General features: G+C 40.3%; 1 protein-coding gene across 5 annotated transcripts in view; it reads left to right on the top strand.

Annotated features, from left to right (window-relative positions):
• Nucleotides 1-15,026, top strand: part of PDE9A (phosphodiesterase 9A) — a 61,134-nt gene extending 46,108 nt beyond the window's left edge. For 3 of the 5 annotated variants that reach the window (XM_063305313.1, XM_063305309.1, XM_063305312.1), the window contains exons 9-15: nt 540-622; nt 3,157-3,313; nt 4,528-4,641; nt 6,143-6,247; nt 7,840-7,968; nt 8,633-8,749; nt 12,467-12,532. In XM_063305313.1, coding sequence (XP_063161383.1) covers nt 540-622; nt 3,157-3,313; nt 4,528-4,641; nt 6,143-6,247; nt 7,840-7,968; nt 8,633-8,749; nt 12,467-12,517 — 756 coding nt within the window. In that variant the 3' untranslated portion in view covers nt 12,518-12,532. Of the gene's footprint in view, nt 1-539; nt 623-3,156; nt 3,314-4,527; nt 4,642-6,142; nt 6,248-7,839; nt 7,969-8,632; nt 8,750-12,466; nt 12,533-14,778 lie in introns of those variants that run through there. The other 2 variants (XM_063305311.1, XM_063305310.1) reach the window with 2 other exon arrangements.
• Nucleotides 15,027-27,877: the final 12,851 nt, after the last annotated feature.

The raw sequence follows: 27,877 nt of genomic DNA, 5'->3' as shown, positions 1-27,877 counted from the left end.
CTCAAGGATGTATTAACCATCGCCTGGACCCAACCATGTATCACCTCCTGGGCTGCCTTCACCAGCCAGGAGGGGCACAGTTCTAGATGACATGTGGTGGCCTTTACAGTCCAGAGGATCCTGTCCACTTCCTCAGGTCCAACAGGATCAAACTGTTCCCAGATAACAGGGTAAGTACATTCCCTCGGCATCTCCTCCGACTGTGCCCCATGCTTAGAGTCCAACTTGGAACAGATCTGAGCAATTTTATCCTGCAGATGCGCAGAAAACCCCTCCACCCGGCCCTGTAGGTGGGTGACTGAGTCCCCCTTACTTAAAAGAGATCGAGTAATTTTAAACAGGGCCATCAGGTGGCATTCTGCGGATGCAATAAGAGCAGAGAAATATTTAAATTTCTTTAAATTTGCTACAGTAAATGTAGCCATTATCTATTGACTGAACCTAGTTTTAAATTATTCTTCTGATACTTAAATGTGCTTCTGATGTTGTAAAAGCTGTATGAGATATTAAGACTGCATTTTTTCCCTTTTCTCTTTTAGGCAAAGGTTTCCCAAATGGATATCTTAATGCTGATGACAGCATCAGTGTGTCATGATCTGGATCACCCAGGATATAATAACACGTATGTATTCTTTTGGCAGATTGTTAGGGGAGTATGGCATCTGTTTAGAGCATGCTGGCTGGGGGATTCTGGGAGTTGAAGTCCACACAACTTAAAGTTGCTAAGGTTGAGAAACACTGGTTTAGGGAAACACAGAACACAGTTGAAACTTCAGTGCATTACATACACCTTGCTGTGCAACCTTATGCAGCACATTTTTTTGCAGGAGTTCCACCATAAGACTTTCCACCCGATTCCTAAGGAGAGGTGGCCCAAGACATTAAGTGGAATAGGAAATAATGCACTGCCTAAATTGAAATGCATAGTACTAAAGGCTGTAAGTATTATTTCAGCACCAGGAGAAAGAAAGAAAAAAAAACTCGAAAAAGCCTTTCACCTTGCTTTGCAATAAAATGCAGGATAATAGACTAAGTATCTTACAATATTGTGCTCTTTCATTATCTTCCTACAGTATATGGTGCCTAAGATACTTACCTCACTCTGCCCTGCTCCCTGGTAAATATGCACAGGATATTAGTATCAAGCTCTTGAAATTAACAGGATCTAATAAACTGTTGGAGCGTAAGATTACAGCAAATTAGAGTAGCCACTAATACATCTTTAAAAAGAGGAAATGAATCAAACCCCAAATGAGATCACATGGCCAAATGAAGATGTTTCCATAATACACATGCATCCTTATTAGATCTGTGCAAAATAAGTGTGATCTACTTTGGCCCTCGGCTTCAAAAGTTTTTCACTTAGAACAGCATGGGACGTCTGCTCATACTGTGTATACGTGCAGAAGACCACTGACAGGCCAGAAAAGCATCTGAAACAAAGCAGTTGAAATGAAATAACATGTGACTGCTCCAGTCCAATAAGTAGCAGTGGGATGCTATTTCACTTTGGCTATCTGCTGTGATAGGGTGATTCCACTGAATTATTTTCAGCTGAATCACACAATTGAAGCTTTGCACAGGCCTAGTATTTATAATATGATGCATGCTGATAAAGGTACGCACATTAAAATAAAAATGTGCTGCATGGTAATAAATATATGGGTAGAATATATGGGTCACTCTATATGTACTGGTAAGAAATGTATTTTAAGAAGCAATCTTGAGGAAGGAAGTAACATCTTTATAATTGGTTTACGTTAGTAAACATCAGAACAGACATTGCACAATGACAAAGATTTGGGCATGTATCTTTACAGGATTGTGGGAAATGTTGTTAGTATAATTGCAATATTTGTAGAAATATTGAGTTGTAAAAAAGTGAAGGAGCACTGCCAGAATGAAGCAGAACACATCCCACCCCATTGTAGCTTCCAGATTTGCTACATATTTAATGGGTGAGGGTATTGAAAGATGTGCTGTAAACTTTTCCTTTTGCCTCCCAAGTAGAACAGCAGCAGGAGTAAATTGGGAGAAGAGATGAGGTGGCATTTGGACAAGAGGCAGCAATTTGAGCTTGAAGGGGAATTGTAGCAGAAGGTGAACATTAGTGAATGGGGAGAACCAAATTTCTGTTTGCTGGTGACTCCATAAATCCTCTTGACATCCTTGGACCATGAGAAACATTGGTTCGTAGGACACATCTGCTACGTCTTGGCATTGTAGTTGATTTACTGGCTTATGATTATGTCCTGTATCTCTTTTTTCCCCTTTAAAATGATTGTGGGTTTTTAAAATAAATATATAATTCCTACCTGAAGAGAGATCTGAACGCTGAAGCCCGTTATAACTGACCGCCAACCTGGTCTTTTACCTCTTCTCATATTGGCCCTTTCCTCATTATATATCGTTTCAAAAGCTATCAGAAATTCTAAGGTGGGAAACTAAAAGCTTAAAATAAAGAGTATGTATTGGAATAAATAGAGAGTTAAATAAATAAATAAATGCTACAGTCCAATATCCAAGGGAAAGTTAATTCCGAACAGAAAAGTATATACCTGCATGCACAGACACACAGATACACATAGATAAAGCTGGGTTACTTTTGTGCAGATATACCATTGCAGGATTCAGTTTAATACACGGTTCCCTCTTTGCAGTGGTAACTACTATAGCAGTAGAGAATGCAAAACTGCAGCGGTAAATGCACATGTCTACCTCTTTTTTAGATTCAGTTTCTGCTGTGTAATTCTAATCCAAACCTGATGTGTGCAGAAAGCCAGCTGGGCTATGTGGCTTCCCTGTTTCCCTCCTGTTATTTTCTTTCACTGCATCCATTGGTGTCACCTCCAAGGTCTTTCTTTATGGCAGCCAGAAAGACTTTTCCAAGGGTGCTCTTATGGGACTGGAATGGAGAGCAGAAGACAGGAAGGCCATGCTGTCCACTTGCATAAGGCTTGACTGCCATCCATGAAAGAATATGCCACATGAGATACATTAGGTTTTGAGATGGGTTTATTTTTTCACTTTTTAATTTCCATATTCCATCTGGAATTTATTATTTCCCTGACCCCATACTTTTGATTCCACCACAGAAATGAGCTAATCCTCTGGGACCACTAGCACATTTCTGTTTATGCCTTTGCTTTACCTCAGGTACCAGATCAATGCGCGGACAGAGCTTGCTGTGCGCTACAATGACATTTCCCCACTAGAGAATCATCACTGTGCAGTGGCTTTCCAGATCCTCGCACAGCCAGAATGCAACATTTTCTCCAGTGTTGATAAGGAACAGTTCAAACGGATAAGACAGGTATGGGTTCAAAGGCTGAGGCAAAGCTCACCTCCACATGCATTCTGTGTCATGTAGCACTGCAACTGAATTCATCTGGTCTGCCTCAGGACTAGGTAGTCTGTGGCCCTCACAATTATGTTTAACTACAGTTCTCTAAACTCTTGTTGGCCAGGCATGATGTTAGAGACACAGAATCTGGTGGCCAGAGATTCCCCAACCATTATCTCGATGGATTGAAACTTAGAGAGTTTAACTTCTGAACCTGTTTTACTGAAATGTCTCAAGTGCTTTTGAGCATGCCAAGAGTGACTTTGATAAAAAGTTTTCAATGTCTAGAGCTTGGAGGTAAAACATACATGTCAAAGAGAATTCTCCTAGACATCCTTGAAAGTCAGCATCTCTCATTTGAGAAATTCAACAGAAGCATCAGCAACAGTCAAGCCTAATGAAATAAGCATCTCATAGACAAGCTGGTGCCTTTCAATTAGATTAGATACAATACACATCACCCCTAGTCATCGTAGTTAGAATGATGGGAATTGTAGTTTACACAACTGGGAAGTGCTGCCAGCTTGGGGAAGGATGTTGCAGATATATTTAGAAAAACATTATGGTTTTGTATATTACAGTGTGTTAATATATTTAACTGGTTTTATTGCAATTTTTGTTTTTTGTAAAAGCCCTAAGGAAATGCTAAAGTGAAGTGGTTATAACATAACATAGTGTAACATAACATAACACATATAACATAATTTTAAAAAATCACATTATGCTTTAAATGGATTGGCTGAAATTACAAACAATTAAAAAAAATATTATGCTGGCACTCCTATTGTTGATGTTTTGTTAAAGCAGTTCTCAGGTCATGCCAAAGCACTGAAGACAGATCAACCCTCCTGCCATGCAGCTGCATTTACCTGCAGAAGAGGGGAAAAAAAATATTCCTACACGTTTTCCCTTGTTTGGCTAATAGAAGTTTCAAGACACTTGGAGTTAATGCCATGGTTATACCTCTCTACAACGAAGATAATTATATTGGAAACTCCTAGCATAAAATTTCAGCATATCTCTGTGTTAGCTTTGATCTTTATTGCCACTTCTTCCCTTCAAAACTGCTTCCTTCTCCAGAATATGTCATGTCCAAAACTGGGAAACTGAACATGGAAAGCTGGAATATTTCTACTTTAAGAAGCACAAATGGTTTCCTCTTTTTTTTTTCTTACAAACCATAGGGGATAATTACATTAATCCTAGCAACAGACATGGCACAGCATGCTGAAATACTGGATTCTTTCAAAGAAATCTTAGATAAGTTTGACTATTCAAATGAGGAACACATAACTCAGGTAATATGCTTTTCTTCATTTATTTGCATTTAGCATTTATTCAGATGGAAAGGATTCCTGAACACGTTGTCAATAAAAAAAGACAATCTTACCTTCAGGATTGGACAACCTGTCAAGCATTTTGCATTCCTGGAACCTCCATGCATCCAAAAACCTCAGCCTTGTGCTTTCTCATCATTTGCACATGGGAAAATGCATGAGAACTGCTTTGTAAGCCTTAAAACTGAGTTTTCCATTAATTATTTATAGCATCCCTGGAATGGCTTGGCAACCACACTTCCCATGAAGCTGGCTTTGTCTCGTTCCAGGCCAGGATTAAGCCCCTGGGTTCTGTACCATAAAACACAGGAAACAGCAAAATGAGTTAGGACAATGTATGATGATGACAGCAGTTTTTTTGTATTACCATAGGAAGGCTGGATTTGGCTCAGATTTGCTATTGAAGAAGGGGTGATAGTCTTAGCATATGTTAAAAATATATTTTAAAATCCTCTCTGTCTTCTCCCAAACCAATTTTTTAAAAGAAAAGAAATCTCAGCCCCACTTTCATGGGTGATTCTTTGTATCATTACCCCATCCGTTGTGGATTTTGCCTCTCACCCAAAATACTAACTGTGGCCCTAACCATCAACCGGCTGACCACATCTATCTAAAAAGATTACACAAAAGGAATAGGGCTAGGAAACCAACATTAGAATACTCATAGAATACTCATTTTAATATCATTCAAGGTGGAATGAGCATCTGGCAGAATCCTTGAAAACCACTGCAGGGGAGGCAGAGTGTTTTTGTTGTGCTGTTTCTCCATATCATTCCAAAAAAGTAGTGGGAAGAAGTTATAGGTTTTTTTCCCCTTTTTTTCTCTTTGCCTGGAAAATGTTGCATAACTTCTGGACCTTCTCCCTTTTGCAATGAACTTATGGAAAATGAAGAATATAGCTATTTCAGAGAAATCCTCCCTATGTGTGGGGAATCTGTGACCCTTGAGATGATCCTGAACCACAGTCCCCCACAGCCCCGCATTGGCTATGCTTGTTTAAGCTGCTGGGAGTTATAGTATTAGGACCTCTGGTGGGCCATAGAGGTTCCACCTATTGTCAATGTTCAAAATGCTGAACATCGAATCGCCATTTTGTGGAATGCCAGCTTTTATATTTCTGAGTTCTACATTTAGCAATTTCTCCATGCCAAAAGATGCATTTGAAAGCAGATGAGTTGAGGACAGGCTGCCTTGGCTCAGTGGATATGTAAAAATATGCTTGTACTCTTTTCAGTTAAATGGAGGGGCAGGCAACCTGAACAAAGGGTGCCCGTCCTGGCATTCATAGATCGGAACATGGAGGGATGGGTTTTTGTTTTTTTTTACTTTGATCAATACTTTAAACTTATCTTACTGGATTTGGTATTAATTTCACTGCTGACTTTCTACAACAAAAACATGGAAGAAACATTGCTAGATAAAATAAAGATCTCACGTTGTAAACTGCTTTGCTGATTTCAGTTGAAGATGATACTGATCAAGTGCTGCGATATCTCCAATGAAGTTCGCCCAATGGAAGTAGCAGAACCGTGGGTGGACTGCTTATTAGAAGAATATTTTATGCAGGTAAAAAGATACACAGTTTCAGTTGAACCACCATAGTGATTTATATTTTTAAACTCCAGCTGAAGCCTCTTCAGTAACAATGCTGCCATGCTAGAACCATAGGACTGATTCTATTATAAGGCATAATGATAAAGTGGTAGTAGCTACTAGAACAGTGGAAGACAAATAGCTGCATAAGCAATCCCCACACAGGCTCCCTTCACATGTGGATTTGCAAGCTCAACTTGTCCTTCCCTACACACCGAAAGCTAGCTAGCTGCCCTCTAGGGTTGACAGCAGATGTTGTGTCCTGGTTATTGTTACACTAAGATTCAGCAGCCAGTCTGGTTGCCTTCTACACATGGATGATGGGGTGGGAGGTTTGGGACACCATTTTGCCTTTCGTTTCTACTAGAAAAATACATTGGGCTGGCTCTGTAGATCCACTATGTTGAAAACACTTCCAGTGAGTCAGTTTTATGTCTAACTGCAGTTTGCTGCAATCTGTAACCTAGAAAGACAATAATAGCCAAACACTGTAAATGTTACTGGAAAGCTGCTTGTTCTCTTTTGCAGAGTTGTTTCTGTGAGTCAGCTCAGCATGTAAACAGTTTTGAAAGTCAAATGGGTAAGATCTGAGGCAATAGAAAACACAGCTAACTAGGTAGCCCTAGGTGGGTCAGGTGGTAGATGCTGAAACTTTCATAACTAGGCCTGTAATCAGTGAAATAACATTAAGAGAAAGAAAGGAGAGGAAAGGAAACTCTGACTGTTTTTAAAAGAACAGTCTAGTTAGTTCTGATACATTAGTTAACTAGACCTCTCCTTTGGAGGTGGTTGTAGGTAGCAGTAGGTAAATATAAAGGAATTGTTCATAGGCCAAGATTAGGCAGTCACAGTGATATAATATCAAGTAAGACTTGATGGTGATTGAGAACAGAAAAAAGGAAGAGGAGTTGTTTTATTTTTTTATTTAACATCTTCCTCTTACTGGAAAATAACTACCTTTGACCAACTATTTCCTGTCAGTGTTTATTTGTGTGCCTGCCTATCTGTTTACAAACACACAAACATTTATACATATATAAATGTATAAAACCAGAAAAGAATAGCAGCTCATGAGAGATTAGATCTCTCTTTCAATTAATCAGCATCACGTGTTAATTTATTTATCGTGTTTTTGAAGTGGGCTTAATCTGGCCCCTTTTATTTTGAAGAAAAAACAGATGCAGGGCCTAATTTAGAATATGTCCCTCATTTGGAAGTGGGTACACATCAGTCTCCTGCTTAAAAAGTAATCCAGACACACATAAAGAACAGCCAGAAGATGATTCCAGTGGGAAGATGATGCATCCATAGGAAAAGGCTGAGTCCCTTTTCTGTACATTACACTGTTCCAGTCCAGAGAAGGGGGCAGGTATCTCTATGATTCAGCTGTCAGTTGGGGCTCTTGTTCTAAAACTGTATTTATATTGCTTTTCTTTCCACCCAGGAAACCCTGCTTGAGCTAAAATACAAGTTACATAATTTTTATTATCTATATAACTAAAAATGTATAAATGATATGGTTTGTGGATTAACATTCCTATGACACATTGCTATACCTGTTGTAGAGTGACCGGGAAAAATCTGAAGGCCTTCCAGTGGCACCTTTTATGGACCGAGACAAAGTGACCAAACCAACAGCACAGATTGGCTTCCTCAAGTTTGTTCTTATTCCAATGTTTGAAACTGTGACAAAGGTAAGGTTAGTTGGAATATTTAATCAAAACCCTTTTGACTAACTAAAATGGTGCCCTCATTTAATAGGACGTCTTTTTTTCAAATTAATTTTTTTTTTTCTGTAGGCTTTTATAAAATGCAGGTGTCAATTTCCCAGGATCCTACTCCCAAATCCTTCACTATCTTATTTATTTATTTATCAAATTTGTCACCACCCATCTCCTCCAAATGGAGGTACTCTGGGAGGTCTACAGCATAAAACAATAGCTATACAATAAAATTCCAATGTAAAATATAGACTAAAAACAATTTTTAAAACTACCAAGTGTAATAAAATCCCGATGGCTATGGTCTCATTCAGTCCTTGTGTAGGAGGGGCACTTCAAGGCATTAGCCAACCCCAAGTATGATTATTCTCCTCCTTGCCCCAAGCCCGATGGCAGAGCCAGGTCTTCAATTCCTTCCAGAAGGCTAGGAGCGATGGGGCTAATCTCACCTCCGAAGGCAAGATGTTCCAAAGGGCGGGTGCCACTGCAGAGAAGGCCCGCCTCCTGGACCCTGCCAGATGGAATTCTCTTACAGAATTCTCTTACAGATGGGGTCCGCAACATATAATGTTACCATGATTTTTTTTTTAACCAGTGATAATAGGCATTGTTTACTTTTCTTTCTCCTTTATTTTAGCTTTTTCCAGAAGTTGAAGAAGTAATGCTCCAGCCACTTTGGGAATCCAGAGATCGCTATGAGGAGCTGAAACAAATAGATGATACTATGAAAGAGGTCAGGACAGCTCCTTCTCAGGTATTGCGTTATCTTATTTTTATCCTATTCCTCTGGCCCTTATATTTCTCTCCAGTCTGCCTTCACTTTCCAACAGAGTGGAGTTAAAACATTTTCTTGGAAAAATGTCTGAGGTGTTTCTTTCTCTGACTCATTCTTAGAAAAGAAGGTCACTTTGCTTCTCCAAACATTATTCAACATGTGTGTTTGTGTGTGAATGGGTATGTGTGATAGCCACCAGTTCCCTCCAACAATGTCCTAGAAAAAAGTTACATCTGAAGTATCATGAAGGGTGCAAAATGGTGGTCAGGCTGCCAACACAGTTTATGCTGCTGCTGCTGCTGCTTATAATAACAATACACACAGCCAAAAAAATCCCTATAAAATGTTCAGGAAATAATAAGAAGAATAAAAAAGATGTCATGCTGGTATGTTCCACCTCTGTGAAACTGTTGGGGAATTTCTTCCTCCCCAAAGACACATGAGTAGAAATTTATCTGCCCCCAAATATTATAGAGGATCTCAGGACCCTATTTGCCCCCAGTTTTGCTTACAGCAGCAGTATTGCTTCTGTTGGCTCTCAGTTATGCCTCTTCTGTGCACTGTCTTCAACAATTAGAAAGTGAGTGGTCCTGTTATATAAGCTTGGGTTTCAAACCCCAATGCTTGGGGTTGCCAAATGGTGCCCAGGAGATCTCTAAGGTGTACTCCTAGACTCCCTCCTCCCCCAATTCAAACAATATTAAAAGTGTGAAATCCTAAAGTAATGCCAATATCTTATTAGAACTTGGCTTGCCTACCTCACCAAAGATTCTGGTGAGCTTTGGGCATTTATTTAGTTAGGCATCTGGGTCTTCATGCAAGATCACAAGAAGCTCCTTGGAGGCTCAAAAAAGGTACTGTGTTATTATCTGTCTGCCTATCCAGCAACTTTCAATGTCTTCAGTGGTTCAGTTCCCTAACAACAGTTAAATTAGTTCAGAGTTCAGAGATACCTTAGCAGCTGATATATGTAATAACCAAGTATTATCTCCCTTTGAGTCAAGCTCACATCCAGGTGATTGAATGGGCATGTCCATGCTGTGTTCTTGCCATTGCCCTTTTTTTTTTTTTAAGCATCCCAGTCTATTTTGCAATCTTGGTATTTCCTGCTGGTCTACTCTGCAAGTACTAACCAAGTCCTGTCCTGCTTTGGTTTTTCAAGATCAGTCAAGGATAGCTAAGTGCTACCACCTGTTATTACTAACATTGCTGTACATACACATTTATATTTTATGTATATTTTAATGGTAATTTTTAGATGGTTATGTTTTTAGTGTTATTTTATTGTAAACTGCCCAGAGTCCCCCATTGGGGGAGATGGGCAGTGATATAAATCTAATAAATAATAATAATAATAATAATAATAATACATTGTTACTATAGATTAATGCAGATCATGCAGAATCTCTCATAATAATATTGAAAACTTTGGATGGGTATCAAGTGACTTCGAAGGATAGTTCACAATGTATAATAAGAATAAGAATAAAGATGATAAGATAAGATGATAAGAAGGATTTCTTCCCATCCAAGTTCAATCCCTTAAATTCAGATTTGTTCCATCCCTACAATTCACATTTCTTCTTGGCCTTGAAGCAAAATTTCCTTTTAAAAAGCCCTATTTTCTACCAACTGGTTGCTAAGGACGACATGAGTGGTATCTGATACTTCCAACTGTGCATCATGTATGATTTATTTTTGTTTCTGTGTGCTGACATGTGGGAGACAGTGGCTAATTTCAAGAAGGTCTATGGCCTGTCCACTCTTGGGGCTGTTTTAAATGACAGCTAGAATTCTGAGAACCAAGTTTTATGTTGGGCAACAGAAAGCTGAACAAGCCTTAGTCTTCTTCCCAATAGGATAAAGTTCATTTTAACTGGCTGCTAAAATTTGGTTCACCTTCAAACTGAGCAATGTAAGGATGGAATCACTGACACAAAGTCAATTTCTGTGGTTACCAACAAAGCCAGCATGCTAATCAAGTAAGCTGGCAGATGTTATATCCCACTTCTGCCAGCCTACTTAGAAGGCAATATTTTGCTTAGGTGGCTGAGAATTCTTAGCAGGCAAATAAAATAAAGGCTAGACATTTTTCTACAATATTGTACAAGCCAAAATACATGGTCTTTCCAATCAGTTGCTCCAAGACTTTGGAATTCATGCTAATTAAAATCAGGCTACTGCCCTCTCTGATTTTTGCTGCATTTTCTTGACTTCCAACCTCCCTAAAATTTCCCTAATCCTGACTTGTTCTATTGCAAGCTGGAACTTTATGGAGAAAATTCTCCATTTCCTTTCATAAGGAAGCTTCTCCTGGTGGAGTTCACAAAACTTAACAGCAAAAGTTTAATAACGTTTGTAGTTCTAATTATTCTCTTACGTGACTCCTCCCCTGGTTTGCCCTTATTTAGTGAAGTAGTTACTGTAGATTTAAAAAATTAAAATCATGCTCAGTGCTATTCTCAAGACACTTCATTCCAAAAGAAATCCCCCACATGAAAATGTACTTTGTGCTTTGGGGGCAGTTTAAATTCCAATTAGTAAATCATCACCTGCTTGATATCTTATCTTGCCAGGCAGGTAAGTGTGTAAACATTCCATATTTGTGCTGCTCTTCTTACTAAATTGCATTTCCTGTTTTTAACACTTGTGGAGACTTTGGGAATTCACCTGAGCCCTGAAATTTGGATTTAGGAAAGGATTCTGTGCAGAAATAGGAGACTCTGTGAAGCTGGTGGGAAAAATGATTATAAGAGTGCTGAAAAATGCAGTTGAAAGCATTATCTGTGGTGGTCACCCTGATTTATTTTGCCCCCTTTATCCTCTCTTGTCAAAAAAAAAGCAGAAAAGAAAACCTTTGTAGATTATTTGAAACAATGTCAAAATTATGAGCACTGAATGGCCACTCAGTGATTTCCAGTTCCTTAGGCAGCATGCAATTAATCTGTGGAACTCACTTCCACTAGGTGTGGTGATGGCCATTATCTAGAACATTTTAAAAGGGAGCAAGACCAGTTCCAGAATGGCAGGACTTTGGATTGTTACTACTCATGATATCAGTAACCCCACTGAATATCAGTTGCAGCAGAACAATAGAGACCTGTTTTCATAACTGCTTGTGAGTTCCTATAGAAGCTTGAGCCCGCTGTGGGGAAAAAAAAGAATGCTAGGGCAGCTGAATGATTGGATCCAGTGAGGCTCTTGAAGTCTTTATGCTTGCTCTTTAAGTCTGATGCAAACATTACTCACAGTGATATGCCTATCGTCTACTTTAAACTCACTCACACAAAGGATTTTCAGACCAAGATAATATGCAGGAGCCATTGCAATCTTAATTAGACTGAATGCAACCTATACGGTAAGAATGTCTGGCCCCACCCTGGATTTTGAGCTCGCTTGGTTATGAAACCTTGGTTTCATAACCAAATTTGTTTCTGTGCAAGCAAATATGTGGCTTTTCGTAGCTGGAACACCTAACAATTGGAAATAAATACAAAGCTTATAATGGCTTCAGTTCCTGCTTTGGCTTTAGAAGGATTTGCAGGGACTATTGAAAATGCCATTTACCTTTGTGGATCCCACACAGTAATAATAGTGATGTGTGATGTCTAATAACACAGTGGTTGTCATGGTTGATTAATGAAATGACATATCTTTCAGTAAACCAGTTACTCCATTTCAGTCATTTTCTCTTAGTTACAGAAGAAGAAGAATGAAGGTCTGACAAGCGGAACCAGGGAGAAGTGAAAAGCAAAGCAAAAAAATTAAAGGTATGAGATAAGAAAAAGGAAAAGGAAACTTAGCTAAATCTAATATAAGCCTACACTATTCAGTACACATTTTTGTACCTTTCTATGCTTGCAAATAATTGTTTCTACCTTGCCCATGCACTGCTTCAGACATTGCCTTTTGTTACAATATATTCAGTTATCCTAATCAGAAATGCCATGGGTAAAAGCTCAGAATACCTTTCATCTGGGCCAAATGTTAATATAATAGAGAATCAATAACAAATAGTAAGACAAGTGATTTCTATAATTGGCTTATCAATAGGAAACTGTTGTAGCAAATATTAGTGTGACAGTGCACTTAAGAATGGAAGAAACCTGAAAGTCACAATCCAATGAAACACAAATACATTCAGGTCCCATTGAAGTCAGTAGAACCCAAATATCTTTAACTATTTGCTTTAGCTGTACAGTATTAATATCAAAGGGTCTTAAAGCAGACTAGACATGGCTTGTCCTCTGTATTTATCTTCTAGAAAGATGGTCATGTTGGCAGTGAAGAAGAGTGTTGTCCAATCCTAGTCTATTTTGCACAAGTTTTTATGGAATGTTGCTTGGTCTACTCTAATCTTACCATTTTCTTGGTCAGCTGTGTTACAGAGGGTTTGTCCTCACAGCCACAGTGAAGTGCTTTCCTCCAGTCATTGAGGCAGCAGAACAGTATACTTGTCGCAAGGCCCTATTTTGCCTCAGTCATGAGGCAGGAAGTAGTGTTGTCCTTACAACTGCAATGTGGAACAAGAAAATTAAAGAGATTGGTGGATTCCCATGGGTTTGTTTGCCTTCCCCCCAAACATCACACCCAGTGTGAAAACATCTACCAATCATTGACTTTAATAAGAGATGAGACTGGCCTAGGGAGAAGATATGACAGATGGGTAGATCTGTGGGCTTAGCCATCTATAAAAGCTTGGTGTGAACAAGCTACCCAGTACAGCATGAGAAGATCAGATCCTCTTCAGATGATTCTCTGGTAGGGATGGCAGGTGTCTGATCATAAGGAGCTACTCTGTGGGACTGGAAATCTGGCAAGGAAAAAGCCATGCCTCCCAGCAGATCTCCAGTCCAGGGGCAGTGGGGAGTGTGATTGTAAGGTATTCCTCCTTACCTGCCAGCTGTTTCCTAAACTAATCTTAAATATGGGTCTAGTATTCTTCCAGAACAGTAATATGTGTTTAAAAAGGGCTTGACAGACACTGTAGGGCTGTGTGATAAAGTGGGATGTCTCCCGCTTCACCATGCTCCACCCCACAATGCCGGTCACCTCTTTTTCAGGCTGGCTAATAGGTGCTGAGAATGGGAAGCCAATTTCACCCACTTCAGCTTTATGCAATTGGAGACCTGGTGGCGAAAGAATTGGCTTCTCCTCCACTTTCTTGCCACCCCTTTAAGGTTCAGCAACTGGGGATCCGCTGCTAGGTCTGGGTGGGGGAGCAGGAGAAGTGGGGAGAGGCAGCTCTTTACTTGCCAAGCTTCTGATCCCACAGAGTAGTTCTGTGCAATCAGAGGCCCAATAAGGAAAGAGTCAGCTTCCCAACACCACTTGCCAACCCTCTTTGTCCTGGAGCCTTCAGGTCAGCAGAATGGCCCTGGCAAATAATGTCCAAGGGCCAGAGGAGAGGGAAGTAGCAGAAGTGTACCAGCAGTAGCTTAAAATAGTCAGATTTCAGCTGCCTTCCGTGTGGGCTGGGAATGAGATGAAGCCAGCATCGTGAGGACTTGTCCATTAAAAACAGCAGAACATACGAGAGCCAGTTTGGTCTAGTGGTTAAGGTTCTGGGCTAGAAACCAGGAGTCTCTGAGTTCTAGTCCCTCCTTAGTCATGAAAGCTGGCTGGGTGACCTTGGGTCAGTCACTTTGTCTCAGCCCAACTCGGTGCAATGTAGACTAGCCTCCCCATGGTGCATCCCGGGCAACGTGACTTGTCATGGCTAAATAGTCTACACATCTGACTGCTGGAACTCACAAGGATTTTCCAGCAAGAAAAGCAGCATGAACACCAAACTGCTATGCCATACTGATTAAAAAAGAAAAGAAAAGCAGAACATATTTCAACCGTGGCTGGGGGACCTGAGGATAACCCAGACCCTCGGAGGATTAGCACAGTTGTTGTGTGTAAAGCTTATAACTTACTGAACCAGCATGTCTGAACCACACCAAAATTTCTAAGGAATCAGACTTTATTCTTTGGGCCTAATGATCTTTGTATTTTAATTTCAGCATTACAGTTGATGCAAAGATCCTTTAGAGGTTTGCCAAGTTCATCTAAGCATTGTGGGATTATCCAACATGGACAAAGGATGAAGCTGAATAATTAACACTACACAAGCACTTTTCACATTCCTTTTCTAAAGACTAGTATTTTTCCTTATCAGTACAAATGTTAAGGAGCCACCACTGTTGTATAATATTTTTTTTTAATTTTTGAGGTTGTCTTTTAAATAATATATTCTTATACCAAAACAAAACGATCAAATGGTTGTTGTAATTATTCCCTTTTGTATATTTTATATGTGGGTTGTTTTTTTTAATGCTTTGGATTATTTTACGGAAACATTGGGGCAGGGGGGTGAATTTGTATCAAGAGTCATTTCAGAAGTATTTATGTGTAATGGGAACCAGGTTCTGCCCTACTTTGTGCCTCCTGTCACTTTTCTCACACATTGGACAAAACACCAATTGCAGGCTAGCTAAGGAAACAGTTTTCTGCTCTGCTGGTCAGAAGCTGTTTGCAGTCAAACAGCTTGAGAGAATCGAAGCCTTGGCTACCCCTCATTGCCTGCTGCGTCATTCCACTTTCACAAATGCTGCTGCTTCACATTCACTTTTATAGCTGAACTGTTAACTCTGAAAATAGAGATGATGTCAGAGAAAAACAAGTGTACAGAGATTTCCTACTATTTCCCCAGAGAAGCATGTAGCCCCTCAGAATGACTCCAAAACTTGCTGCCAAATTATAATTTTTAATGTGACCCAAAGAAAAAAAAGGTATTAATTCCATGGCTGTAACTATATTAATAATTTACTTTAGGCTGAATGACATTTTAATTTCAATTACATTTGAAATGCAATCTATTTTTTATTGCAGCCTTGACTACTGTCTGGAATGTGGTTCTTGGCAAGCCATTGAAAGACTGTCCCTAGATACCAGGAAAATTAAGATGCTGCTGGTATCGATGGCCTTACTGACATGGGTTCAGCAATCCCATGAAGCCAGAACTTTGGGGCAGAGGTCCAGGTTCCTACTCAGATGAGCAGAATCACCTAGTCATGCAACAGGGCTGGCTTTCTCCGTTTTAAAGTAAAGTAATACAAATTACCAGTGAAAGGGGGATTGTCAGATGATTAAGTGGGGAGTCCCTGGAAACACTGTTCAACTGTTTTCTCAGCATTTCTTCTACAGCAGCACTTGAGCAAAACTTAGTTGGCTTAGCTAGTGAAATCCTCCAAAATGCTATGTCGTGGGGACCAGTCCCAGATCAAATGCAAACCCTGGATATGGATGGAGTTTAAAAATTATCTGCCTGCCTTACTCAAAGGCTCTATAAGCTGCCTGCAGGAATATTGTATGGGAACCCTAGCTACACCACGACATTTTCAAGGAAGAATGGGGCATTAGTGTAATCAATAACTAAAGCTGAAATCAGAGTAGGTGTTTTCTTCAAAGTGATGCTTAAGTTTTTATTTGCATTTCCTACATCACTGCTCTGAATTCATTTGATATATAAACTCATTTAGTCTTATATGGTTGTCTGAAATAATATGCTAACACAACACTTCAGTAAGTTTATGTTTGCCTAGAGATCCACTGGCAAGATTTGGTTTAACCAAACACTTGATATGTCTGCAGTATTTTTTACTTTGAAGATTACATAATGTGACAGAAGGCCTATGATAGGGAATATTGCAGCTGAGTTCTTACAACCTTCACAGCTGGAAAAATCGCAAGATGGGACAGAGCTGGGCCTTCAAAAAAAGACTCATTCAGAATAAGCAGTCTGGGGGGGATAGTCTTGGCAAAAAGGAAAGTTCATGTCTTCAAATGACTGCCTACATCAGCCTAGAAATTGGTAGCCATTTTATACAGGTGACAATGATTAAGGGCCAGTTTGGAATAATGTATCCAATTGCAATGATACAAATATGATACAAATGATACAAATACAAGATCAAGGATGAATAGACCCAACCATATATGCAAGATCCACAGAAAGCTTTTGAAAGACAGAGGATTCAGCAGGACCACATTCAGTTCATGGCTTGGGAGCACTAGTACCATTGCCGGTCATCTTTTGCAGCATCCTAACACATGTGGGCATGAAAGTAATCAACAAGACCTGCAATGTGACTTGAGAGCAAGTGGAGCAGGGATGAAAAGAGATGGGCAAAATAACTTAACAGTGGATGAACAGGTTCAAGAAAGCCCCGTCTACTGCTGTGTTATAGCAAAATGAATTGAAGCAGCACAGATGAAACATGGCTAACTTTATGAATCACCTGTTAAGAATACTGACAAAGCTCTACCCAGCTAATACATCTCTTCAAACTACATGAGCTGCAGTGGGCCAAAGGATATTATTAACACACAGTGCCCTTAGCATATGTAACGCATACAAAAGCTATAAGAGGCAAAGTAGCTGTTTAAAAAAAGGGACGTAGACGTGGTTCAGACCTCAAACTGAGCCATAATATGGTTTGGTTTTGTCTTAGTGTACTATGTGGTCTTTGTTATTTTGGTTTATTATATACAGCTAATGGCTTATTTGATAAACCCTGGTTCAGGAAATTTGGCTTAATACAATGTGTAAAGGCAATTTTTAAAAAGCTGAAAAAAGATTTGTTATCTGACTGGGACAAAATGAGATGCAAAAAGATCCTCAGACAGCTTCTTGTTTGGTGCCCTGAGGTTTGGCAGCTGAATCAAGACTGGCCAATAGATAAAAAATCTAGGAAAGAAATGTGATGGGCGACATGAAGACACATAGAATTCTGGCCATGGTCCTTGTAACTGTGGTCAGAGTTTTGCCCAAAGTTTTTGCTAAGTGGTTGTATAACAACAACTTAGCAAATACAATAAGACTGCCCTTATTTTTGGAGTGGGGGGTGGACTGTTTTAATTGTTGTAATATTCTATATTGATTTGCTTACATATACAGCCCACAGTCAGCCAGATTGGGCCAGCTGATAAATGTTTTTAAATAAATACAGATGAGCACCAGAAATGCAGACAAAACAGGAAGGGAAGAAAACATCTCTGTGATGTTCGTTTCAGTTCTTCAAAACAAATGCTTAGAAAATATATTGGATTTGAACACAATGATCCAAGAGAAATAAATAAGCTACCATCCACCTTTTTTCCTCACCAACCATCAAGGTATTTTTAAAATGAGAATGCATGGAATTTCTACTCTGCATTTTCATAGGTTGTTACAACTTTTACTTATAAATACAAAGCCTCACATAAGGAAGGTGCTGCATTCCAAGGACATGTGTGTTTCTACTTGAAGAACACATCCAAGCCATATGCCTGCTAGTTGAAATGCTGCTCGCTGAGTCATAGTTCTTTTCACATAAGGAAATGTGTAGGTGGGAGCTCAGACTTTTCTTCCACACAAAACAGGAAATAAATGCAAGCCTCCATTGCCAGAATACCTCCATGAATAACTATTGGCTTGCTCGCCTACTGAATAATCATCTCCCCATGTTCATTATGGTAAGATGCTTTGGAGGACCAAAACTTGTATTTGTCTTGGGGTTTTAATGTATTTCTCCATGAACCACTTACAAATAATTCTCCATGTGTTTAGATGAATGATTTGCTGTTCTTTAATCCATATCTGGTGGTCAAGAATATTGTTTAATCCACCCACAATATAGACAGATCCCCCTGCACAATCATGTAGCACCTTCAGTCAGTAATTGACCCATTTCCTGAGGAAGAAGGTTGCAAACATCTTTATTTATGAGATGTTGTTTGGAGGCACTTATGCATCAACTGAATTAAATGTATTCTTCTAAACAGCTGTAATTTCTTTTTAAAATGGAACCAAAATACACTGCTATTATCTTCTCTGTTATTGTATTCCTAGTATTTGTCATGTGTCTCTGGACTGCTCCCCTCTCCAAATTAAAGCTGATTCTGTGACAAAAAATGGTTTGAGGCAATTAATAGGGCTTTAGAGGAAAATTGTACAGCTAAGCGCTTGCACCTGCATCTTCTATTCATTGCCATTATATCAGTGTCATATTGGGAAAGCATATTAACTTGTTCTAACACTCTCAGTGGCCACCAGTGTCTTTGTGAGCAAAATTAAAATTGCTGTTTATGACCTCCAGCACCTGACGTAAGTTGACAATAGAGTATTTGAAAGGTTGCTTTTTTTCCTGTGATCCTATAATTTTAATTTTTATTAAAATACATGGCCATAGAATACAGAATACAAATATGTGTATTTATGCCTATGACTAAGCTACCTAGAGCATGGTCAGATCTAGTAATTTCTGACTGTCACTGCTATAGCCTAAAATTTGGCCACCATTCTGGATACTTCCTAATCCTGGTCATCTAGAAGATAGCACACAGTTGCCAACCCAGATAAGTCCTATGATTTATTCAGGTGTTAGGAGCATCAGGAGATTAAATCAGTATAATTAAAAAGAAACTGTGAAGGAAGCTTTTTATTGTCAAAATTTTTTATTAATGTTTAGTTAGAACTTACTGGATATTGGCTTTTCTCCCACTGCTACATTTTGGTTTGAAATTCACAGGACTGTTAACATGACCTTACATTCATTGCTTGTCAAAGCACACTTTTTAAAGGCCAGATCCTGAGTACATGGTATCTAGCAACCTAATCAAGACACTTAGACACTTGGTACTTGCAGTATATCCAAGAGAATTATTATACAGTATGGGAAGAATAAATATCTAATCTGCAGCCCCAAATTATTGATTCATGTTCTTTGCCTATACTGTATTCATACTGGTTTCTTTTTTATAATGTTTAAGGAAGAGGATTTTCAAGTCATATGATCACTGCTGATTTTGTATGTGGTTATACATTGTCATATATTTTCTGGAATGCATTGGAAAACAAAAAACCCACAATACCAAGAATATGTACAGTGCCTCTTAATAAATTCAAGCCATGCCTTCAGGGGCGCTGCTCCACAAGTGGCCAGCTGTGAGACCCTGTTTTTCAAGTTGGGCTCCCGAGAACCATTGGGATTGTTACTACTGTACCAGCCTCCCTGCTGCATAGCAACCTCCCTGCCTGAGCTGCTGGAGGCTGTCTTGGGGTTGGCGGTGGAGTTCCCAGGCTTAAGGTTCTGGGGGACTTCAACCTGCCATCCCTGGGGCAGGCCTCAGGCAGCTCGGGAGTTCATGGCCACCATGGCAGCCATGGGCCTGTCCCAGATTATTCGGGACCCAACTCGAGACAGTGGCCTCACCCTGGATTTGGCTTTCTTGTCGGAGCAGTGGCAATGTGATCTGAAGGGAGAGTTACAACTGTCCCCATTGTCATGGTCAGATCACGCCCTAGTAGCCCTGAGATTCTGTTATGCCACCCCCCTCTGCAAGGAGGCAGGACCCATTTGATTGATTAGCCCCAGCAACTGATTGACGCGGCAGGGTTTCAGAGGGAGCTGGGGGCTATACCCGAGGATCTGCTACACCATTCAGTGGAGGCCCTGGCTGCTGCCTGGAATAGGGAGGCAGCCAGGGCCTTGGACAGGATCGCACCCATGAAGCTTTTCTTGTCCCATCGAACCCTATACTCCCTGTGGTTTATGGAGGAGCTGAGGGTTCTGAAGCGGATTAACAGATGTCTAGAGCATCGCTGGAGAAAGATAAGGACTAAACTCGACTGAACACAAGCTAGAGCCACTGTTAAGGCCTACCTTGTGGCGGTAAGAGTGGCAAAAAACCAGTATTTCTCTGCTCTTATTGCATCCGCAGAATGCCGCCCTATGGCCCTGTTTAAGATCACCCGATCTCTTTTAGGGAAGGTGGATCTAGAAACCCACCTGCAGGGCCGTGCGGAGGAGTTCTTGGCATCTGGAGGACAAAATCACTCAGATTTGTTCCAAGTTGGATGCAAGCATGGTGCAGGGTCTGAAGAGATGCCCGGGGAGTGTACTTGCTCGGTTATCTGGGAACAGTTTGATCCTGTTTGGTCTGAGGAAGTGGACAGGATTCTTGGGTCTGTAAATGCCACCACTTGCCAACTAGATCCCTGCCCCTTCTGGCTGGTGAAGGCTGCTCGGGAGGTGACATGTGGGTGGGTCCAGGTGATGGTGAATTCATCCTTAGGGGAGGGAGTGTTTCCAGCAGCCTTTAAAGAGGTGCTGGTGCACCCCCTCCTCAAGAAACCATCACTGGACCCTACCATTCTGGACAATTTTCATCCAGTCTTCCACCTTCCCTTTTTAGATGAGGTGGTTGAGAAAGTGGCAGCGTTGCAGCTCCAGAGGATCCTGGCTGAAACGGATTATCTGGACCCTTTTCAGTCAGGTTTCAGGCCCAGATATGGGATATGGGATGCACTTATGGATGATCTCTGGTGGGAGCGGGATGGGGGACAGTGCATCCATCCTTGCTCTTCTTGACTTCTCAGCAGCTTTTGATACCATCGACCATGGTATCCTTTTGGGTCAGCTCAGGGAGTTGGGGGTGGGCAGTGTGGTCTTGTGCTGGTTCACCTCCTTCCTCCAGGGCTGGTCCCAATTGGTGTTGATAGGGAGTGAGAGATCCGGCCTGTAGCCCCTCCTTTGTGGGGTACCACAGGGTTCAGTGCTCTCTCCACTCCTTTTTAACATCTACATGAAACTGCTGGGTGAGATCATCCATCGCCACAGGGTGAGGTATCATCAATATGCTGATGATACTCAATTATACATCTCCATCCCAGGTGACATAAGTGATGCTGTTGCCACCCTTCCATGGTGCCTGGAAGCTGTAAGGGTTTGGATGGGGAACAACAGGCTTCAGCTGAACCCTGGCAAGACGGAGTGGCTGTGGACTGGGGGCTCCCAGGTATCTGGGAATTTTCCATCTTTGACTCTGGATGGGGTTGCTCTGCCCCAGACAGACCCTATGCGGAACCTGGGGGTTCTCCTGGACTCATGGCTCCTGCTTGAAGAGCTGGTGGCAGTCGTGGCCAGGGGAGCCTATGTACAACTTTGTGTTGTGCACCAGCTAAGCCCTTTCCTGGATCAGGAGTCCCTCTGAACAGTCACTCATGCTCTGGTCATCTCCTGCATAGACTACTGCAATGCACTCTACATGGGGCTACCCTTGAAGAGTATCCAGAAGCTACAGCTGGTGCAAAATGCGGCTGTGTGAGCAGTATTGGGAGCCCCTAGAAGGGATAGGATGGGGGACAGCCATTCATGGGGGTGGTTGGCCCCATGAGGATGCCAAGATTACAAGCTTCCCATCTTGAATTGTATATTTTATATGCTATATTTTATATTTTAGACTTTGTTTTTTTATATATTTATACTGAATTGTTTTAACGACTCACTATTTTTAGTATTTGTAAGCTGCCCAGAGTCATTGTGTGCGAGATGTGTGGCAGAGAAATTTAATAAATAAATGAATAAATAAAATTTTTACACAAAGACATTAAACAACCAAGGAGGTATCACTCATCCTAGTCTTACTCCCTGCTGAATGTCAAACCATTCATTTATTCTCATGCATGCTTTACATAGTATTCCTATTATCACATTCAGCAATCAACTCATAACTGTGCAAAATGTTCCATAATTCAGGCCTATTCCTTTATATTCTTTTTCAAAATGAGAAAACGTGCAATAAATTTTATTTCTCAGTGACTTGCTAAAGATAAAAAATGTGGTCTGTACATTTCTTGTTTGGCATAAGGCCATTAAATGTCCCAGATTTTGCTCATTGTTGCCTCTTGTACCCTTTCAATCAAAATTCTACCCATTTTTTTTTCCAGGTACACTTAACAAGCTGACCTACTTGTTTGTTTGCTTGTTTAGCAAATTTATTTAGTTGTCCATCTCACAGAAAGTGACTCTGGGCAGCTTACAAGCGGAATAACAATTAAAACCATATCATAATGTAAAAAACATTGGCTCCTTTTAGCTGTAAATTTTTCTATTAGGTGACATAGATAAAGCAGTTATCAATAGTGGAGCAACCAAACCTGAATCCAGATTGCTCTTTGGGTAGCAAGCCCTTTTCAATTGTCCTCAAGTCCTCAATCTTGTGTAGAAGACGTTTGGCATACAATTTGGCTACAATGTCAATAAAATTGATTTGGCTGTAATTTGACGGATCACCCTTTTTGTACCACAATTGAGAGCTCCCAACCAGCTGGAATTTGGCAGGAATAATTTATATGAGTAAATAAACCTGCAAGTAGGGGAGCTCACCAGTTAATGTGCCATTTAAATAATTCAGGGGGTAGAAGAGCTTCCCCAGGAGCCTTATTGGACTTCAGAGTCTGATTGAGTCTTTTAGTGTTCCATTCAGTCACCGGAGACCTAGGTGGAGAGGAACTGCAGGCCTTCTGTGGATCATTTTATGAGTCCTTGAATCCACTGCAACTTGAGGCTGTGAATAATTGGCTGTAGTATTCCTCCCACGTGGAGGCAGGTATAGGAATGTCCAGGGAGAACCTATGTTCCTGCAATATTCCTGCAACCAAATGCCAAAAGAAGACTGGGTTTGGGTTTTTGGCTGCTAACTCTAAATTTAACCAGAGAGAGGACAAATGGTGAGACTTCTTACACTTGATAGTTTTCTTATACTTTTGTCTAAGCACTAGCATGGCAGCATGGTTATTATTTGATGGATGATTCCATGCTAAACGCATGGCTAGCCTTAATTTTTTTCTCAGGGAATAACACTCTGAGTCAAACCAATGGGGGCCTTTTATCAAAGACCTTCTGGGGCGGGCCTTTTCAGTTAAAAATGTTCTTAGTCCTTCACTTAGGTTTTCATAGGCTACAAATATAGAATCGACAACACTGCAAGGTGAAATAACTGTGTCTACCAGAGTCAGGGCTTGATCAGAGTTCATATAATCAGTCAGAGCCATCACATCCACTCTGGCCCATTTTGTCCTTCTGTCCTGGGGGACCTCTAGATGCAGTGAAACCCATCTATCATTTGTGGTGTAAGGTTTGAGGTCTGAATGCCCCTAAAAATTTATAGCAACTGGTTGGTGGTTGCTATCCTCTCTTAGGTAAACCTGGATGTCTGAAAAAAGGGATCCATTACTATTTGAAACACATACACAATATAATCTAAAGTGCTGCTTGATTTCTCTCAGTGGTAAGTAAAAGGGTAAACAAAACTTTGGTCCTTCCCCCTAGAATCTGCAGGTTACACTTGCATAACAGGTTTAACGACTGTATGCCAGCAGCATTTCTTTTCTGGTCCCTGAAAGACCATAAAGGTAATAGGGAGTAGAATTCTTTGGGGATGTTCATACTACTGATATGATCCTGTCTAGAGGGCCCTAGCCTTGCATTAAAGTCTCCCCAAACAATTGTAACTGTTTTAGGAGTTATTGAGGTTAACTCTATCGAGGTTTGCTCTAAGTTCACCCATATATCAGGGGAATAGTATGTAGATGTTTGTGGTGGTATATAAATGCTTAACATCACAATCACAAAGGCGTTATATTGAAATTTAACAGCTAAGCAATAAGGTGAAGAGGCACCTATGATGATTTCTGTGCCCTTCCATCCTCGCCCTTCCTTGATCAATATGGCCAAACCCCCTATCGCTCGGCCTTTCTCTTTTGCTTTCCATGCCGGGGTGACCCAGGATTTAAAGCCAGGTATCGAAATCTGTTCATCTCCAGCTGTTAACCAGGTCTCTTGTACTGCAATCAGACCAAAATTGGACAGAAATTCAGGTACATCACATAGTTCGTTCTTCCATCCTGCTAGATTCCAAGCTAATATACGAAGGGCTGAATCATTAACTATACCTATAGGAGAGCAGGAGGAAAAGCTAATTGGGGGTGGGTTGTAATGTAACCCGTTCAGTCATTCATCTGCAGATATAAGATCAAGGGAGCCTGATGTATTCAGGTATACACACTGATTAGCAAGTTGATTTTTTCTTGAAGACTCTACACAGTGAAGCAGCTTGCCATGGTGACTTCCTTTTGCTATAATATTTTGTCTGGTGTCCATGTGAGTCTGGCGCACCAATGCACTGGTGTTAAGACCGTCCATCTTAGGTTCTGTGTTCCTAGGGGTCTGGGGGTCTCCAGTGTTTATTTGAGTCTGCTGGGGTTGAGATGTTGCTACTCTGTTCATGGCAATGGGTTCATCCATAATATTGAGAGTTTTCTTCTGAGGGGACCCAATAGTCTGCAGACCATTTAGTGGAACTGTGGCTTGAGAGAGAAGCAAAGCATTGGTATGTCATGAACCAAGACTTACATCAGAGGAGATACTGTCATTGATTGGGTTCTGCAGGTTCCATTCCACTTCATCTGTTAAAATTACCAGATCATCTGCCTTCTGGTTGCTCTTTTGTTGAAAATCCTCAGTTGGGTCAGAATGTATTAGGGGTGTCTGTAGATTGTTATTATTGTTAGTGGAACCCTTTTGGGGTATTTTTGCTTGGTTTGACATAGATATATATGCATGCTTGAAAGGAGATAGATGATAGAAATATATAATCTCCTTTCAAGCTCAGCTCCAGTGACTTCATAGACGTACGCAGATAGTTTATTCTCAATAATACAGAAACTGTTTGACATTTGCTTTCTTCCAGGATTGCACTTTTTTGGTCTTTTTTGTTTCTTACTTCCCAAATTACCCTACAGCCCTGGGACATTGTGGTAGTCTTCCATCTAAGCGCTTCTCAGATGCATCTTCTACTTAGCTTTTTGACACAGCCAAAATCAGCAAGGTGCTGCCACCTAGCTGGGCTTAATCTACATATGTGAAACAATTTTAACTATTACCCTACATTTTAAATTGCAGATATTGTAGGTTAGTCTTAAGCTGGTATGCTTGTTAATACAGTTCTTTTTAGCAGTGAAAAACAATGAAAACCCCTTCATAGATTAATCTGCTATTACTGATTTCACAGTACTAAGCAAAAGTTCGTCTCTTCCTCCTCCTCCTCCTCCCCATCTTGTATACCTCAGTCTCATAACTGGGCCCACCTTGTTACAGCAATAATCACTTGCTAGAACAAATATCTCCAGGTTTTGCTTTTAACTGAAAGGGATCTGCAAACATTACAATGAAATGCTAATTTGTTACCAGAAGCTCCAGATTTTAATATTGTTTCAGTGTGTTTGATATTTTAAGGGAGTAACCTTCAAATCGGCCAATGAGAAGTGATAACTGAAGGCTGAATAAATGGCTAAGTTGGGTTTCCCCATTTAATGGCCTTAGAAGAGTCAGGGCATCAACTCACAGTAATCATTAGATAGCATGTTAAAAAAGCAAGCATTAAATTCCTTCAGAGCATCCCAAAAAAGGTGTTAACATTTTCTTCTTTTACTCATTTCAACTTTGACAGCCCACATGGGGTTGAAGGGTTTTTGACTTATGGATGCAGATAAATGCACTACCATAAGAAGCGCACTTTAAATCACAAGTGAGCGAGCTGAGTAGTTTAAATTAAACTGCAACCATTTGGGCAAAGTAAACAGTCTGTCAAATGTTTGTAACCTTCACTGTTGAAAGCCCATTGCTAAGCATTTGTAATGGCTTGCTCTTCCCTCTTCCAATATTTAAACCAAAAAGGGCATATTTCATGTATACCATCTCCTATGATTTAGGAGGCAGTATTAAAATTACTCCCAAGAGCCATTCAGGAATTTTTGATCCCTCATTACTCCCTGTTCATGGTATTTTTCTGATCAGGCCAAAGTGTCCTGGTTCCTTCAATTCCTAGACCCAGACACCCAGCAAGAAGATAAGATTATGGGTGGAAAAATGACACAATTTTGCTTAGTCTACTAAGCTGCAGCTTATGGACTGCATAAGAAGGAAAATGCTATTTCAAAACTGGAACAGCCAACAAACAGATCAAGTCTACCTCGGGTACGGTTTGGAGGTGAGATGACGGCAATGTTATGAGGACACAGCAGAAAAGAGGTTGCCAGGACATGTTCATGTCAGGGTTAGGTGTGAGTGGAGAAAGGGCACTTAATCCATTGTTTTTTCCTCTCATAAACTACTCCAGAAACAGAAAAGTCACTTTTAGCCAGGCTATGGGGCATGGTAAGTCATGGGAAAGTTTTATTTTTCTTTTTGGTGCTGTGGAATTATTCACTGTTTAAAATCATGTCATTATAATCTTTCACCATCCTACTCCTTCTCACTATTTCAGTGTGATTATTTTGTTAATTATAGGAACCGAATGGGAATTTGATTTGGTAAGTATACGTAATGGTATGTGGGAATGACCTTGAGAGACAAGGGGAAGAGATGCTGCCTAGGGAACGATCAGATAAAAGGGGGAGGAGGCCACAGCTGAGTAACGGGCAGAGAAAGGAACTTAGAAAGGATCCACCCTCACTTATCAGGCTGTAAAAAGAGACAGGAGATTTGTATGTTCAGACTTGCAAGGTTCTCTTAATATAGTCTTACAATAAAGTAGAATTAGCTCATCTTGTCAAGTTTCCTGTCTGGTCTACCTGGGAGTCGGACAGTATAGGATTGTACCATGTCTTTTATTGGAGCAATACAAAGTAAACTGAACAGCCCATTATCCTTGGTATCTTTTCAGCTTGAATTACGCATTTTCTACTCATGCAATCTGGAAAATGAAGTGTATCCTCGTCTTGAAAGAAGATTGAAGTGGTGTAACCAAGAAAAGTAGCTAAAATAAACTAGGCCTTAAAAAAAAGCAACTATTGTTGCTGTGATCAAAACTCTCCATTCTTCAATTATATCAAGCACTATTCTGCACCTGCAATTAATTGCAGGCATTTATTCTTCTAAGTATATACTAAATTGCAGCTGCCAAAATAAGGACAGGACTCAAGTGCTTTGAACAAAAGACTAATACATGCTTTATGTATAAAAACATCAGGGTTAATTCTATGCTTCATAGGCTTTTGGAAAAGCTATTAATGTAATCGCTATCAAATGTATTTCAGCTGTCTCTGATTCAGAATAGCCTGAGGTGCTCTTCATCATATGAACAATTGGTAATACCCGTACAAGACCTTTGAAAGCTTTTTAAAGGCCAATTCACCTTCTTAAGTATATCCAAGAATATGAATGGTATATTCATTATACTAAATGTTATACTAAATGCTGCACTGCTTTAAGCTGTTTCTTCCTGGAAGTTAACCAG

This window comes from Candoia aspera, chromosome 5, assembly GCF_035149785.1.
Source record: "Candoia aspera isolate rCanAsp1 chromosome 5, rCanAsp1.hap2, whole genome shotgun sequence".
Lineage (NCBI taxonomy): Eukaryota > Metazoa > Chordata > Lepidosauria > Squamata > Boidae > Candoia > Candoia aspera.
The sequence above is the reverse complement of the archived record's forward strand: the minus strand, read 5'-3'. Positions and strand labels throughout refer to the sequence as shown.